This window comes from Rhipicephalus microplus, chromosome X (assembly GCF_043290135.1).
Source record: "Rhipicephalus microplus isolate Deutch F79 chromosome X, USDA_Rmic, whole genome shotgun sequence".
NCBI lineage: Eukaryota > Metazoa > Arthropoda > Arachnida > Ixodida > Ixodidae > Rhipicephalus > Rhipicephalus microplus.
In genome coordinates this window covers 101811373-101826347 of record NC_134710.1, presented here as the reverse complement: position 1 = coordinate 101826347, position 14975 = coordinate 101811373, and the positions used below count along the sequence as shown (strand labels likewise).

Genomic DNA, 14975 nt, shown 5'->3' with positions numbered 1-14975 from the left:
GCCGATAGGTTACAATGAACAGAGTCGGTATTACGGCGAATTCTCGGGACACCAATTTCGACCATTGATAAGCATTGGAGAGGTGCTCCTAGATTCTTATTGTTAAACACCTACCCTGCCTCCACAGCCCTCTAGTTGGCGCTATTTCTGAACGTTTTTTGTTACGAGCCCCACTGTCATTTGTCCCCGCACTACTCTGAGCACCCTGCGTCACCAGACGAGGTCTGTGTTTTCACACAGTTGCCACCAATCTTCGAGCCAGATTTTCTGAAAAAAAAAAAAAAAAAAAAAAGTCCGCCTATTATGCGAGCAAGTATGATGTGTGCGTGTGTATGTGTTTGTGTGTGTGTGCGTGTGTGTGTATAGAGAGAGAGAGAGAGAATGTGGAAAGAAATTGGCTCGTCACCTGTGGCAAGCTCGAGAACGACATTTTCCTTGACACGAAACTAAACGCAGTCGCTGAGGGTGGGATCGCATGTGCCATGTTGAGCTGCGCATGGCTGGAGCCACACTAGTAGGTGCTGTTGACAGTGCAAAGATTCATCCGTTGCCTAGGCGACCGCCCTTCTCTCTCACTCCGGGAGCATGCTGCGGTCTTTCGACGACATTTGCCGGGAAACACGCAAATATGCGACCAATTTTTTCCTTTTTTATTTTTCATCATTCCGCACTACGTTCGTTCACTCCACAGTGATGTAGCCAGCCCACCTACTTTTAGAAGAGCACTCGCTACCGTGTTTGAAGCAGACTTTCGGCTAGCATTATAACCAGTCTGTCATCTTGGAGGACTACACAATAAGCAATATGCATATACACGGGGTTCTATGGGACGGTAAACGAGAGTCGAAAAAGACCTCATTGGAACCGGTTCTGCAGAATAAGCTGTTAGGTTATAATGGTCTGCACTATATATACATGGGTGGCCCATGACCTCACTGGTGTGGAATCGCACAATGTAATTCCATCCCAACACACACTTCAGCATTAAACTAGCCATATATGCAATGTTAAGTAAAGAAAAAAAACACCTCAATTTTAGCATTTATACTATTTGGGCGTGCGTAGATAGCTAAAAGAGTGTGTGCGTGTTAATGTACACACATACCCAGTGCGTTCCAGCTAGCTCAGGGGAAGCTACTTAAAAAATGTGCTACGGTATACGAACATGTGGTTAACAGCTTCTTGTGAGTAGCAGCTCCATGCATGCTGGTTGTTTTTTGTTTTTTTTTTTTGTCAGCTGCCTTAACAGTTGTTTCACACACATAACTATGGAAATTATGACTTTTTATTTTGTATATCATATTCAAAAACATCCTGCTAAAAAATGTGGAAGTAGCTACATTACTTACACTAAACAGTAATAATTGCTATTTTTGCAATAGGTGTGCAGGCTTTCTTTGAATAACTAGTGAGTGCACTAATTCAGGTATGCAGGTGCACAGCAATTTATTTTCTTTGGGTTTTCATTAGAGATAAAAAAAAAGGTAAACATGATTTACGGAAAAACGACAATGTACATCTATGAACATGTTAAAAAAAGTTCTTAAAAAAGAAAATATAAATTCGAACACAAATATGGCAGAAATGCTTTTCTCTATTAGAATAATTACCAGTGAGGCTTACCCTGACAAGCTGTCATGAATATGTCCCCATTTCGGGCAAACGTTCCACAAAATGTTTTGCTTGGGTAGTACACTGTCGCTGCTTGGAGGTTTGGCAGCAATCTGATGGTAAATGATGAAATGAGCCAATCAGTAATGGCAACGAAAACACTAAGCCCCATTCATTTAAAAAAAGATCTGCAGGGCCTACACTGATATGATGTGTAATGCGAGCTGATCGCCAAGTGCGCTGGCAGTTAACTGGTTGAGTGAAATGCTGAGAAAGTGATCAATTCAGAATACTATACCCGACGTTCATCGCGCAGTCATGTTTCAGCTGCCCAACATAAAACTTGCAATGCATTACAATACAGGGTACAAAATCATGCAGCAGTTATGTGTGAAAAGTGTGAAAACAAATGTAAAATATTTTGAACAGTTTTATAAACAGAAAGCCTAGTACAGTCAATGGCACATATTTATGTAAACCAATATGTGGTAATATGAGGGTATCTTTAATGTATCATCCCAATTTCACAAAGCTATGTGTTGCAGCACTCAGTTTCACTCAATCTTCTGCACTGGAGAGAAAAAAAAAACCTATAAATTATTAAATATACACATGTTTAACATTATCAATATAAAGCCAAATTTCATTAGGCATGTAATCTTGTGCTACACATTGCTAAGCAGTAGGTTCCTCGAACATTCATGCTGCAAGCACAAACAGAATATTTATTTTTTCTTCTTTGCAGCACCATTGATTGCATGCAATACACACACTGAGGCAATGCTACAACACCACTGAATTAAAGCTGATAATTACCAAGGTCTAAGCAGTTGCTGCAGCATCATTACAATGACATAATTATATAGCTACTATTAGTTGGTATCTACACACTGCTGCTTTTACACGCATATAAAATGTGCAAAGCAAACCCTCTCTTCACTATAAGACTCAGGCCAAGACTGCTGTTCATTCACATCAAAGAATGTTAGGGGACTCTGTGAACAGAACCCAACATCTTTGATGTAGGATACTGCAGATCTTCAACAGTGGTAACTAACACAAGGAGTTCCATTTTAAGAAATCCACAAAGGGCAGCACAAAATTTATGGAATGTGGAAGAAAGCACGAAGAAGGAAAGGAAAGCTGCTTTCTTGGCCTTTTGTGAAGGAATACAGGTCTGCTTAACATCAATGAGAGAGTTATCATATAGGCCAATTATGCAACTATTTACTTAACTGGGATGAATATATGATTGGATAGAACGAAACAACCAATATGCCATACTTGCCTAGAGCTCATCCTAGATTTGTCTCCTATGGTAAAGATACCACGAAATGGCATTCCACACTCCCTCTGCAAAGTGACCACAATAGGAAATAAAAAAAAGCACAAGTAAAAGCTGGCCACAAATTTTGTTTACTTAGTTGTAAAAATGATGAAGAGAGAGAGCAACAAGAAGGACTGCACTTATTGCCGAAAAAAAAAATTTTCTGAAATGGCTCCCAGAGCCGAAAATCAGTAACAATATCTGGGGTTAACGTTCCAAAACCACGATGAGATTAAAAGAGATGTCCTAGTGGAGGGCTCCGAAAATTTGGACTATCTGGTGTTTTTTTTATTGTGAACTGACATTGCACAGTACATGGGCCTGGGCCCCTCCTATTTCACCTATATCCAAATGCGACGGCCATGGCTGGGGTCGAACCCGCAACCTTTGGGCCAGCAGCCAAGCACCACAACCGCTAAAACCACCCCAGTGATGGTGAAAATCAAAATTCTTCAAAATTCTGCCTTGAGCTCTAAATACCTTGACTAAACCACCTATGTCAATTATGCCCTGTATTAAGTATGACTTTCACCAGCTGAAATACTGAACTGCTAAGATCTGCTGATCATAGACACATACAATTTTATACATTCATAAATATCAAAAGTAGCCTGCTGTATATAATGAGAACTACAGTACATGGGCCTGGGCCTCTCCTATTTCACCTATATCCAAATGCGACTGCCATGGCTGGGGTCGAACCCGCAACCTTTGGGCCAGCAGCCAAGCACCACAACCGCTAAAACCACCCCGGTGATGGTGAAAATCAAAATTCTTCAAAATTCTGCCTTGAGCTCTAAATAACTTGACTAAACCACTAAACCACCTATGTCAATCATGCCCTGTATCAAGTATGACTTTCACCAGCTGAAATACTGAACTGCTAAGATCTACTGATCATAGACACATACAATTTTATACATTCATAAATATCAAAAATAGCCTGCTGTATATAATGAGAACTAACAGAAAATGATGCCAAGGAAAGTATAGGAGATGTTATTAGAAGTACTAATTGTAATATAAATGTGCAAAAAGAAAAGTGGACGAAAAGATAGCTTGCCGCTGGCAGGGACTAAACCCGTGACCTTCAAATAATACGTCGGATGTGCAGATTAATGTGTCTAACAAAGAAAATGAGCCCTTAAATTCACCCCGCTGTATATTCATTACACCATATTGTACCATTTCTGCAATGTGCAGAGCTCTGCAACTCATTCACCGAATTCAGAAAACAAGATTGCTTCCGTCTTGACTCTTTCTTACCACACCACTACAGATTGGTCACCACTGAAATTTTTTAAAAGCCCAATCTGAAAAATCTATTGTGCTTCTCGACTCGCAGTGCCATCTCTACGATGGTACACTAACTATAGTTGCAGTTTCTCTATGGACAGTGCACGAGGCCAGAAGTTGAAGCACCTATAACTGACATGATGGAATCAACATCGGAAACTGCATGCACATGAAAAGAAGAGAGCAGTTTTGTGTGATTCCCATCTTGCTCAGAAGCAATCTCTAGGACCCTTTGAGCAGCAATGACTCCAACATTGATGCCGCTTAATCCGACTGTAGTTTGAATGAGTTACTACCATTTTTGTTAATTGTTTAGCCCATCAATGATGAGATCATTTTGAAGTATGTTTACTTAGCTTTATACCCGTGTCAAGCGGGCAAGTTATGCATGCTTACAGGAGTACACTTCAGAACCCTGAGTGACACTTCAGGGTACGTGGTGCTAAAAAAGAAAATAGAGTGCACTTATAGCAAAGACCAAATGGCAACAGACCGGTGTTTTTTATAGATGTAAATGAAAAAGAAAGAAAATTCTGAAATGTGATTGCTTTATGTTGAATTATAAAAAACTTTTTTTGTCATTAAATAACTGCCATTTTTTTTTTTATATACAAGCATTGTGAGTCAATACCGGCTGAGAAGAAGCAAAATGCGTTCATGAAATGCACTCTGACAGAAGTATACTTATCCAGAAGTAAAACTCCACATGCGTCACTTAAATTGGGTAAAGCACACTGAAGTGTAGTTAACTTGCCTGCTTGACATGGGTGTTACTTTAATACATTGCAAAGCACTGCAAACCTAGTAGGAGTTACGTAAGAAATTCTAACTTATATATACAAAAGACTGCAAATTTCCTAATGGTAAGGACAGGGCTAAGCTGAAATTCCATTTTAGTAATTTCTACTTATCGAGTTTCTATTGTATGAGAAGTCTACTGTGTGCCACACATATTTTCACATAACTTTGTTCACCGAGATGCTTGCATGTGAAGCACTTGGCATAACTCATTCAGTGAAATACTTATGCAGATGTTTGTTTAACTCATTTGTTGAAGAACTCTGTGCCGCATTTTTCTATGTAAATTAAAAAAAATTTAACGGCAAGTACTTAAATGTTGTAAAGATGCAAAAGACTTGCCCCTTGGAGCAGCGAAGCCATTGAAGTGCCTTGCTCTGAGTGTGGCTTGCTTGTGCTGCCAGAGTGTTTTTTGACGATTTCGTAAAGGTCATTTTTCTGTTAAGAAAAATGAAGTTTTTTTTCACATTTTGACAAGACCACTACATACTTACAATACTATTACCAAATTTGATGCTTGAAGATGTGAAAGTTGTGTAGAAGATACCCTAGCTTAGAATTTCAAAGTATTGACTATATGGCTATATTTTAAACACACATGCACGCAAGCACACACACATGCTTTCACACAAAAGAATAGAAAGATAAAGTACAAGGCTTAAGCAAGTTAAGTTCAGCTATGAAGAGGCAACTATTTGACAAAATAGACAGCTTTAGCAGACTGTTATTGTCCCCTACCCTATCGATGCTCTGCCACAACTTTTTTTCCTCCCAACTTTTCTTCCCTTACAGTTAAACGAAGATATATGCCTTGACTTCTAGTGTCATGGTGGCCTCTGGTTAGCTATGGTAGTTCAGTTGATTAAAAGCAGAGGGTATGTAGTATTCAAAGCCCATAAACAATGAATTGAAAAAAAAAACTGATAAAAACATCAAAATTCTATTCAGAAGACGTCACTCTTGCCGTAATTGTTCTGGGAACCGTAGTAGGATCTTTGCGGATTGAGAAACGTGGACAACGGCTGGTTTGTTGAGATGCCTGTTTTTGGAGAGTAACTTCACCTCCTCTAATTGCTGGCGTGGCCAATAAATATGGCATTCGGTGAAAAACTCATTAAATTCATTATTTTCCTCCGGTTTTTGCCTAAAATAGGGGTTGTGTCCATTAATTTCAACACCCAATATTTCAATTTCGCGCAACATGTTGGTGACAAAAATTTTTCTGTATCCCTTTAAGCTTGTTAAATTTCCTCGATTCGGTGAAATTTTGTCCTAATATCCAAATAAATATTATGTTTACATTTAGAACAAGAGCATGTCTGCCTGGTCGTGCACTGCATATGAGGATCGACCTATTTCTAGCAAAACAAGACTGTCTTTCAGCAGTAGGGTTATCAACCGTCCCGGATTTTGTGGCACTGTCCCGACTTTCATACAGTGTCCCAAGTCCCGCGCCGCCCCTGTCTGGCTAGTTGTATATTCTGTATTTGTCTCAAATCGTCCAGTTAGAAATTTTATGTCTTCTAACCGACGCCCAACAACGTGCATCATGCCACGTAACACAAGGTCACCACGAATCGCACGTCAGAAGCAATGTTGCGGTGGCTGCGTGCGGCTTAAGCCACTTTGGCTGCACTTCGCATGAAGAATGACAACATTTAGGAGTGCATTTTCCAGTAAGGAACAGTGCACAGAGAGCTGAAGCCCACCCCTATCTGGACTTGCTTCATTGAAGAGTCGGTAACTCTAAGTAGCAGGTATTTCCAGGAACCCAAGTTTTGAGGGGGCTGCAGCTCCTCCCCCCTCTCGTTTCGTTTCACCCAAGAGGGAACATAGTCATATCACAATGGCTATGTCCACCCCCCCTCATCACCCCCGAAGGAACTCGTTTATCGTGGGTGGCTCCTGGTATAATAATTCTGGTGTACCCCCGTTTTTTGGTAAGTCTACGATCGTCATAATAAACCCGCGTACAACCGACTTTCGTATACACTGGACCTGTATGCGCTTATTTGCTCTGTGTACTAAATTAATGAAGAGAAGTTTCCTTTTAAAGGTTAATGAAGCGCTGATAAAACAGGGACCACAGAAAGAGTATGTGCAGGACATGTGCTTTCAACGGACTATCGATTACAGCACACGAAATAAAATGAGCAAGCATACTTTATCCATCTTTAAGCGAGATGAAAACCGACTAGACAATTATGCGCGCGGATTAAGTTGTGGCTAAAACACTGGTTGCTTCCAGCCAAGCCAAGCCTCCAGCCCAGCTGGTCTGGGAGGACGTAGGTGGTGGTAGATTTGCTAGAATGGAGAGGTGTGAAAAGTGAGCCATGTTTTCCTTGTCCAAAAGCGCCGCATTGCGCGATATCTCCACTAGGCCAAAACATTGCGTGACAGTCGGAGGTGCTGCTAGCTAACATGGCGGAAACGGTAGTGTAATACGCTGCGACGGGAGCTTGTCAGCTTACACCGACGAAGATTTGCAGTTAGGAAGCTTGCCATCTCCAAGGCCAACAGAGCTATAGTTTTTATTTATTGCGAGGCCAGAAAGAAAAAATACATGGAAGTAGCCCAGCTCACACCCAGTATAACGGGGATAAAGCTATACAAAAAAATTTGGCCATGTCAGAAAAACATGTTGGCTCAAGTTAAATGTAGTGAACCCAAACAAGTGCTGTGAAAATTTTTACACGCATGTATGACAAACACTAGCAGCTAAATCACTAAATGCTTTGTAGAGCTTTTAAAGAACTGAACAATTGCTTTTATAAGTGCATATATATGAACATTCTATTTTCTTTTTCAGTTTTCATCGAGTATATAGAGCAGCGCAGCGATGCTCACCTTATGTATTGCCTGTACAAATAACAAAAATGCATGCATTGTGCTCATATATAAAGCATGTGTCAGAATGGCCGAGTGGTCGAAGGCACCAGACTTAAGGGAAACCTTGCCAAGTGATATATAAAGCATTTCATAACAGCTATATACATAGTTAGATAACTATAAAAGTTGATATTTAAAGGCTGTTGTGCCCGTCCACATGACTATACAACTTCACAGGCAGATAACGTAAAGCAGGCTGACACATGTTTTCAAAACATTGCACCTGCATTCAAATGACGATTCATATGTAGGGTTTAACACCCCAAAACCACCATATAATTATGAGAGAGGCCATAGTGGCGGGCTCCAGAAATTTCAACCATCTGGGGTTCTTTAATGTGCATCTAAATTTTTAATAAGCACACGGGCCTACAGCATTTTCGCCTCCATCCTACAGCCGGGATTCTATCCCATGACCTGCAGGTCAGCAGCTGAGTACTTTACCCACTAGACCACTGTGGCGAGGTGCACATGCATACGAAGATAGTTGGCAGCTTATTGTAGCTCTGTAAGCAGCATGTTGCACATATTGGCTACGTCAAACGTGTGAGCAATTGGCAAAATCTCTGGTCAAATTTGATTACATCACGATTCGAGTGATAGTTTTTTTAATGGGAAATTAACTCTGGCATCAGTAAAAAGTACATCGACCAGTGTACTTTGGTTGAAATTTGGTTGAAGCCATGAAAGTCATTGCTATTTCAATTCCTATACAAATTTCATAACATGCATTCTGGCTCTGTGACGATGCAACCGCAGACGTAATGCATGTTCAGCCTTTATTAATTAAAAGGCAAGGAACAAATAGACAAGGCTGCTCGCACTATCAAGGTAAAATAATAGTACGAGTGAATACAATTTGAAAAGGTCATCGTGTGATAATCCTAGAATGCTAGAAAACTTTCAAAATCACATGATGTCCCGCTTCAAGAAGCTTTCTTGTTCACTGTAATTATATGGACACATATTATGATGATGATTATCATTTTTCCTACACCTGTAAACAGTGGCTCATTCAAAATAACACTTGATCGAAGAATGGTTGTATTATGGCCAGTTGAGTTATGTCCGATTTTTCAGAAAAATAGCGCTAGCATGGGACATAGAAATGAAAAGACCAGCACCGTTTTTCTGACTATTCAGTATGCACCAACAAGTCCGCGTTGATTGATGCTTTATTCATGTCTGGCTGTCTGTCTTGTTAACTGCTGAAAGGTTTGTAATGCCGTTAATCATTCTTAAGTGTAGCATAAGTGCCTTGTGAATTCATAAACTTGTTTAACACATTGATAAAGCTCTTTCAGCGATATAAATCTAGCAACGACCAACGGGAGTGCACAGGCTTAGGCAGAGGGGAAGGAGCCGTGTATAAAGAGCACATGCTTGCCCCCACCCCTTTGCCCCCAGGCCACACACGCCAACAAGGGTGTTGCACGAGCGGTTCCACCCTCGCCCAGCTGTGATGAAGCACGGCTTTCCCCCCCCCCCCCCCCCCCACGAAACAAAAAGCCGATGCACGAGTGTAGTACCAGCGCACCCAGCAAGCGGGCAGCCCCTCTGATTACAGCGCCCCACTGCGGGATTGCGAAGAGAGACCAGCTTGGAGCAGCCGGTTTTCACACCTCCAAATTCTAGCCACCTTAGTTGCAGTGGTCACACTTAATGTTTCAAATGTTACAGCTGACTAAAATGAGGCGAAAAGTGTTTGCATCATCGCTCAAGGATGCTCGCCAATCTCTTATCGCAACTTTCTTTTCGAGTTAAGAGTAAATAAAAAACTTTTGTTTGTGTTTTGCGTTAGACATTCGTCACTCATTGGAGTAACGCTGTAGGGCATTTCTACCAAAGTTTTGGCAGTAAGACGTACTGGTGCTCTAGGCAAGCGAGTTACACTGTCAAATTAGAATATTAATGTGTAAAGTGCCTTAGTGCTGCTCAGTTCGGAACTCTCAGACCAACTTTGGACCGTCAAGCGAGCTGTAGAGACTGCGCGAGTGCAACAGCTCCTAGCAGCCGATAGGCATTAAGCAGATATGCCGCACCATCGGCACAAATAAAAAAAAGTTTATTCCAAACTTATGAACAGAAGTAGCTGAAAAAGCCCATAGAAATGTTTCATTATCGGGCCACGCTTTGCTGCTGTGCAGGGGCCACAATTAGTCCCTGCACCTACTGTAATGCCACTTGCTCGTCAATTAAAATTTGCACTGCAGTTTTTTAAATAACAGCTGCTGGTGATTTATATCTTTATAATCATGCTGTCATATGCATCAAGCATGAATCGGAACTCGCCTGCCCCATCATGCTGTGCGAAATCGAAACGACCATAACAGGGCGACCCTCCTCTCGTGCGGAGTTTGGATATTACGCGTGCGGAGTTTGGATATTACGAACTTCAGATAATACAAAGTCATTTTGCCGGATTGCGGCGGTTGGTTCTAAGGAGAGTGCTCACTGTATAGTTACCTCGGGGTTGCATCCTGTATTGTCACAAATGAATATTTGATGAATATCTATCCACCTGGTCATAACAGATGATATTCCATACTAAGATTAGGCCCAGCTCCTTGACCTTTACCTTAATTTTACTGTTTACATGTTACCATGTTTGCTGGAAATATGAACCACGCTCCTACAAACAATCTTACTGTGTTCACCTCCACACAGCAAACTTGTCAAAAGAATTATTCACATTTACTTATCCAAAGCATTAAAATAGTCCTGCTACTGCAGAGTAGGCATCAGCTTTCAAGCATGGGTCACTCGCCTGTATCACAATAGATGACTAATCTTTATTGTTAAGATAATCTGCAGAAAAGGATTGATTGATTGATTGATTTGTGGGGTTTAACATCCCAAAACCACCATATGATTATGAGAGACGCTGCAGTGGAGGGCTTCGGAAATTTCGACCACCTGGGGTTCTTTAACGTGCACCCAAATCTGAGCACGCGGGCCTACAACATTTCCCCCTCCATCGGAAATGCAGCCACCGCAGCCGGGATTCGATCCCGCGACCTGCGGGTCAGCAGCCGAGTACCATAGCCACTAGACCACTGCGGCGGGGCAATCTGCAGAAAAGGAAAGGAGGGTTTTCTGGGTATACGTTATAGCACATACGACTGGTTCGCCCGGACCTTGACCAAGGTGATTATCTCTTGCAACAAGATGGAAAGTTGGCCCAGTTGAATTACGATTATAATTGCAGATTTTGTTAAAGTGCATCAAAAAACAGATAGATAGACGAGACTGACAAGGACAGGGCTTGCTCTCACAATTGAAGTTTTACGAGTCAGAAAAGGAATTTAAAGTGGTTACATGGTTTTTCACGCATGTCCAGCAGAACAAGGTACAACAGAAAGTACTCGTATCGGGATTAGTCTCTTCTGTTCGTCTGTTTGTTGGTGCACTTCAACAAAATCTTCAATTATAAGTATCTCTTACCCAAATTACCACACCTGCATCATTGTGAAAGCAGCTCACATGTCATGTAATGAATGCTCATGCATAATAAGCCATCATCAGCCTAATCCAAACAAGAGCTCTCATTGCTGGAAGATGTCAGTACAAATGCTTAGCGATCAGGAAGCTTTCTTCGAGTATCATTAAATATCGAGTCCTTTCTTCATATAATACGCCTGTAGGAAACAATGCAGCTATCAGCAGCAAGTGTTACATCTTCTTAGCAATAATTTTTACAGCCGTGCAGCGGTGCATTCAAAAACATGCCTGGCAAGCAATTTTTTATTGAAGACGAGAAGGATATAATGACAAAGCTTGTGCAGAAGTACAAGGCACTGATCGAAAATAAGAAATTGGACACAATTTCACAGACCAATTACTGGAAAGAGGCACTCTTTCAATGCAAGGAGTGAGGTAAGAAGACAGAAAGGTTGCCCTAGTAATACCTTAAGCCAAGGGAGCACTAAGGAAAGCTTTAGTGAAGAAACCTTGGTAAAGAGCGTTTATGAATATGGGCCTTAATGTTTTGCAAAAAGGAAGCACCAAGATACTTCACGCTGTAGACACTGGACCACACAAGTCTGGCAAGTGTGATTGTATGCACACACGAACATGTGTGTGTGAATGTGTAGTTCAAAAGAAAGTTCTACAAGTATGGTGCACATGCAGGCAAGAAATGAAGGAGCACATTTACAAAAATATGATACTTTTACAGGTTAACAATTCGACCATGGCACAGCCTTCCTCAGATTAAAACTAACCATGCTCAACGTTTATTCTGACAAAGGCCATAAAAGCCATGCCATAGCCAGAACAATAACGAGCAACATACTAAGCAAGCATATGATGGTTGGAAAACAAAATTTGTTGCTTTAATGCTATCATGTTCCTAAAAAAAATCTATGCTATCATAAAAATTGCCGATGTCTCGTACTAACAAGGCTACATGAAGCACCACGTGAAATTATTCGGGCATGTGTGTGGTTAGCGGCAGAGTTCAAAGCAAGGAAGCCAGACAGTGTATTGTAATGTCAAGACAAACCCAACACTGAACTACTAAGATCTCAACTGGTTCACTGGAACAAGTTTTATAACAAATCTGCTCTTAGATGTGCAAGGCTGTACTGCAGCAGAGCTAGTGAGAACCTATATAGTTGGTCTTGTCTTGGCTAGGCTTTTACCCTCTCACCTGCATCTCTCCCTGCCCTTGCTACACTATATTGTACATGGATATGATTGCTCCTTTTTTTATTATTTTCTGTGTCCGATTTTCTTTGTATTTCTATCTTTTTCTCTTTTCCTTTTTTTTCTCTCTGTAGTTGCTCTCATGCCTACTGTATTTTTCTTTTCTTTCTATTTGTCTCCTCTTTCTATCTGTTTTCTTTTCTCTCCATCTGTACTAATTCTTGTCCCTTCCTTTTCTTCCACCCATCACTCCCCTTTCCCACCCAGGGCTCTAATATACTTAGAAGACTGCTATGCTCTGCTAGTGTGCCTGAATAGCCGAGTTGTTACGATGCTCACCTTCATATCGTGGGTAAATGGGTTCTAATCTCCCACCGCCAAGAGGAATAGAAGTACAAGGGTCGTGCGTACCGGTTCATTATGATGATAATTTTGTATCTACCACACATGGTCAACCTCGAGCACAACAGCACTGCTGCAATTATCTTAAGCACCACAGTACTTGCCTGTTTTGTTTTAATATTGAGAGCGTTTTAACCATAACTCAACAGAAATAATGAAAAGTAAATGCCATGTCAGTACTTATAATGATGTGACACTAAAATGCAAGGAAAATTTGGCATACCAATTACCAGCCTGATCTTATTGAGCCGTGTGACCGCACATATGATCACACTCAATGTATTGAGAAGTACTCAGCTTCACTAAGCTAACATAAGAGAGAAATGTAGAGGTAACTTCCTCAGCTACTGACAATCAAGTGTACTTCGCATGTTCACTTGATCTACTTCAATAAATATATCAGGCCAGAGAACCAGTAACTACTCATTAGAAGACTTTTCATGCATACAATTTGGTAATAAGAAGTACAAATTTGCGAGCTAAAAAACAGTTGGACTCACCATACTTGCAAATAAAAGACTGTCACATTTTCAGAGCTACACATACCTACGCACATGTAGTTGGCCAAGTAGTATACTTACTAGAATCCTTGAGTTGTCTGGTGACGAAGCAGCTGAAACAAGTTGAAAATAACATCTCCTTGACATCAGACCTCGACCCATGTCAAGTGTATCTGTTGGCATAAATTTAACATGCATTAACTGCTACTCGTAAAAGGCCCTCCACAAGAACACCCAACTGCTGTCTAATCTAAGTTGTGTTCAAGCTCTGTTATGTTACAGGGTGTCAAACCAAACTCAAACCAAAGAATGTACCTATATGATGATTTTGGATGGAACTGAACCAGAACCAATATTCTTGGGACGTGACTGTACCCCAACTGAACCAGATCTAATAACATTGGTTATTGGCTTGGAAAAAAGCAGATTAAGGTATAATCAACAACAGTTTTTGCAGTCTACATGGAGAGATTGAATCAAATAGAGACTCATATAAGCGATTCAGGTGTATAGCTGCTATTGCACAGATGATAATGTTCCTGAACAAATGTTAGGAGGAGGTCGCTGGTGCAAGAGTTACCCCTCTTTAAATAAGTTTCTCTTGCCTTCAGGCAGGCTATCAATTTGCTATATAGATTTAGATAAAGTGACTTATTTCACCAATCTCAAAGGGTATGTATTTCTTATAATGATACACAACGCTGTAACCGTTTACTCCATAAAGCGAACACTTGACGCACTATAGCTGGCACTATAACAGGGCACCACTATAAGCTGGCAGTATTGCCAATATATTCATAGGCATCTTAAAATATTTCTTCCTTTACTCTGCAATGAAGACGTTTTGATGAAATAAAAGCACTTCTATAGTTTTGTTGGCTGTTCAACGGTCTCATGCCAAGGCCTCGTAAACAAATTCAGACCGAGCTGCCATACTTGCCCATTACAAACAAACAAAAAAGGTGACACAAAAACGAACAATTAAGAAAGCATGATCATGCATGTTGAGCACCTGATATTTGAGAGGAACTTTGTAATTGCCATGCAATCTTAAGCTGGATAGCTCTTTTCAAAACATTTTCAAGTATTCTTACAGGGCCAATTTTTTTGTTCTTGAAGACGGCATTCTTATAACCTAAGCCCTCTTACTTCGAGAGTACTGAAACAATATGCTTGGCACATTTTAACACTAAAAGAGTACACTACAGAACCAAAAAAAAATTAACAGTGCAAAGAAAAGCAGACAACAAATTGGCCCTACTAACACACTCACCGAGTTTAAACACACATTGTCATGGTGCTGCACATGCACATCGCATTGGAAAAAAAATGAATTATGACAGATGTGTGTATGTCATACCACCTGCAGTAGATAAGATAAAACTGACAGCTGAGCATGTCAACAGGAACGCAACAGAAATTGGTATTTGGAAGCATACAAGAATATCGAAGCCTAGCTATACAAGTACGACCGTTCTTCCCGATAAAGAACACTTCCAAAGCAA

The 14975-nt window shown here is 40.7% G+C and overlaps 1 protein-coding gene across 4 annotated transcripts in view; it reads right to left on the bottom strand.

Annotated features, from left to right (window-relative positions):
- The window catches only part of LOC119176292 (DDB1- and CUL4-associated factor 11), an 86310-nt gene that overhangs the window by 60209 nt on the left and 11126 nt on the right, over positions 1-14975 (bottom strand). For 2 of the 4 annotated variants that reach the window (XM_037427500.2, XM_037427502.2), the window contains exons 3-6: positions 13552-13643; positions 5375-5470; positions 2900-2964; positions 1624-1724 (exon numbers count right to left, since the gene is read on the bottom strand). In XM_037427500.2, coding sequence (XP_037283397.1) covers positions 1624-1724; positions 2900-2964; positions 5375-5470; positions 13552-13643 — 354 coding nt within the window. The remainder of the gene's footprint in view (positions 1-1623; positions 1725-2899; positions 2965-5374; positions 5471-13551; positions 13644-14975) is intronic. The other 2 variants (XM_037427501.2, XM_075877344.1) reach the window with 1 other exon arrangement.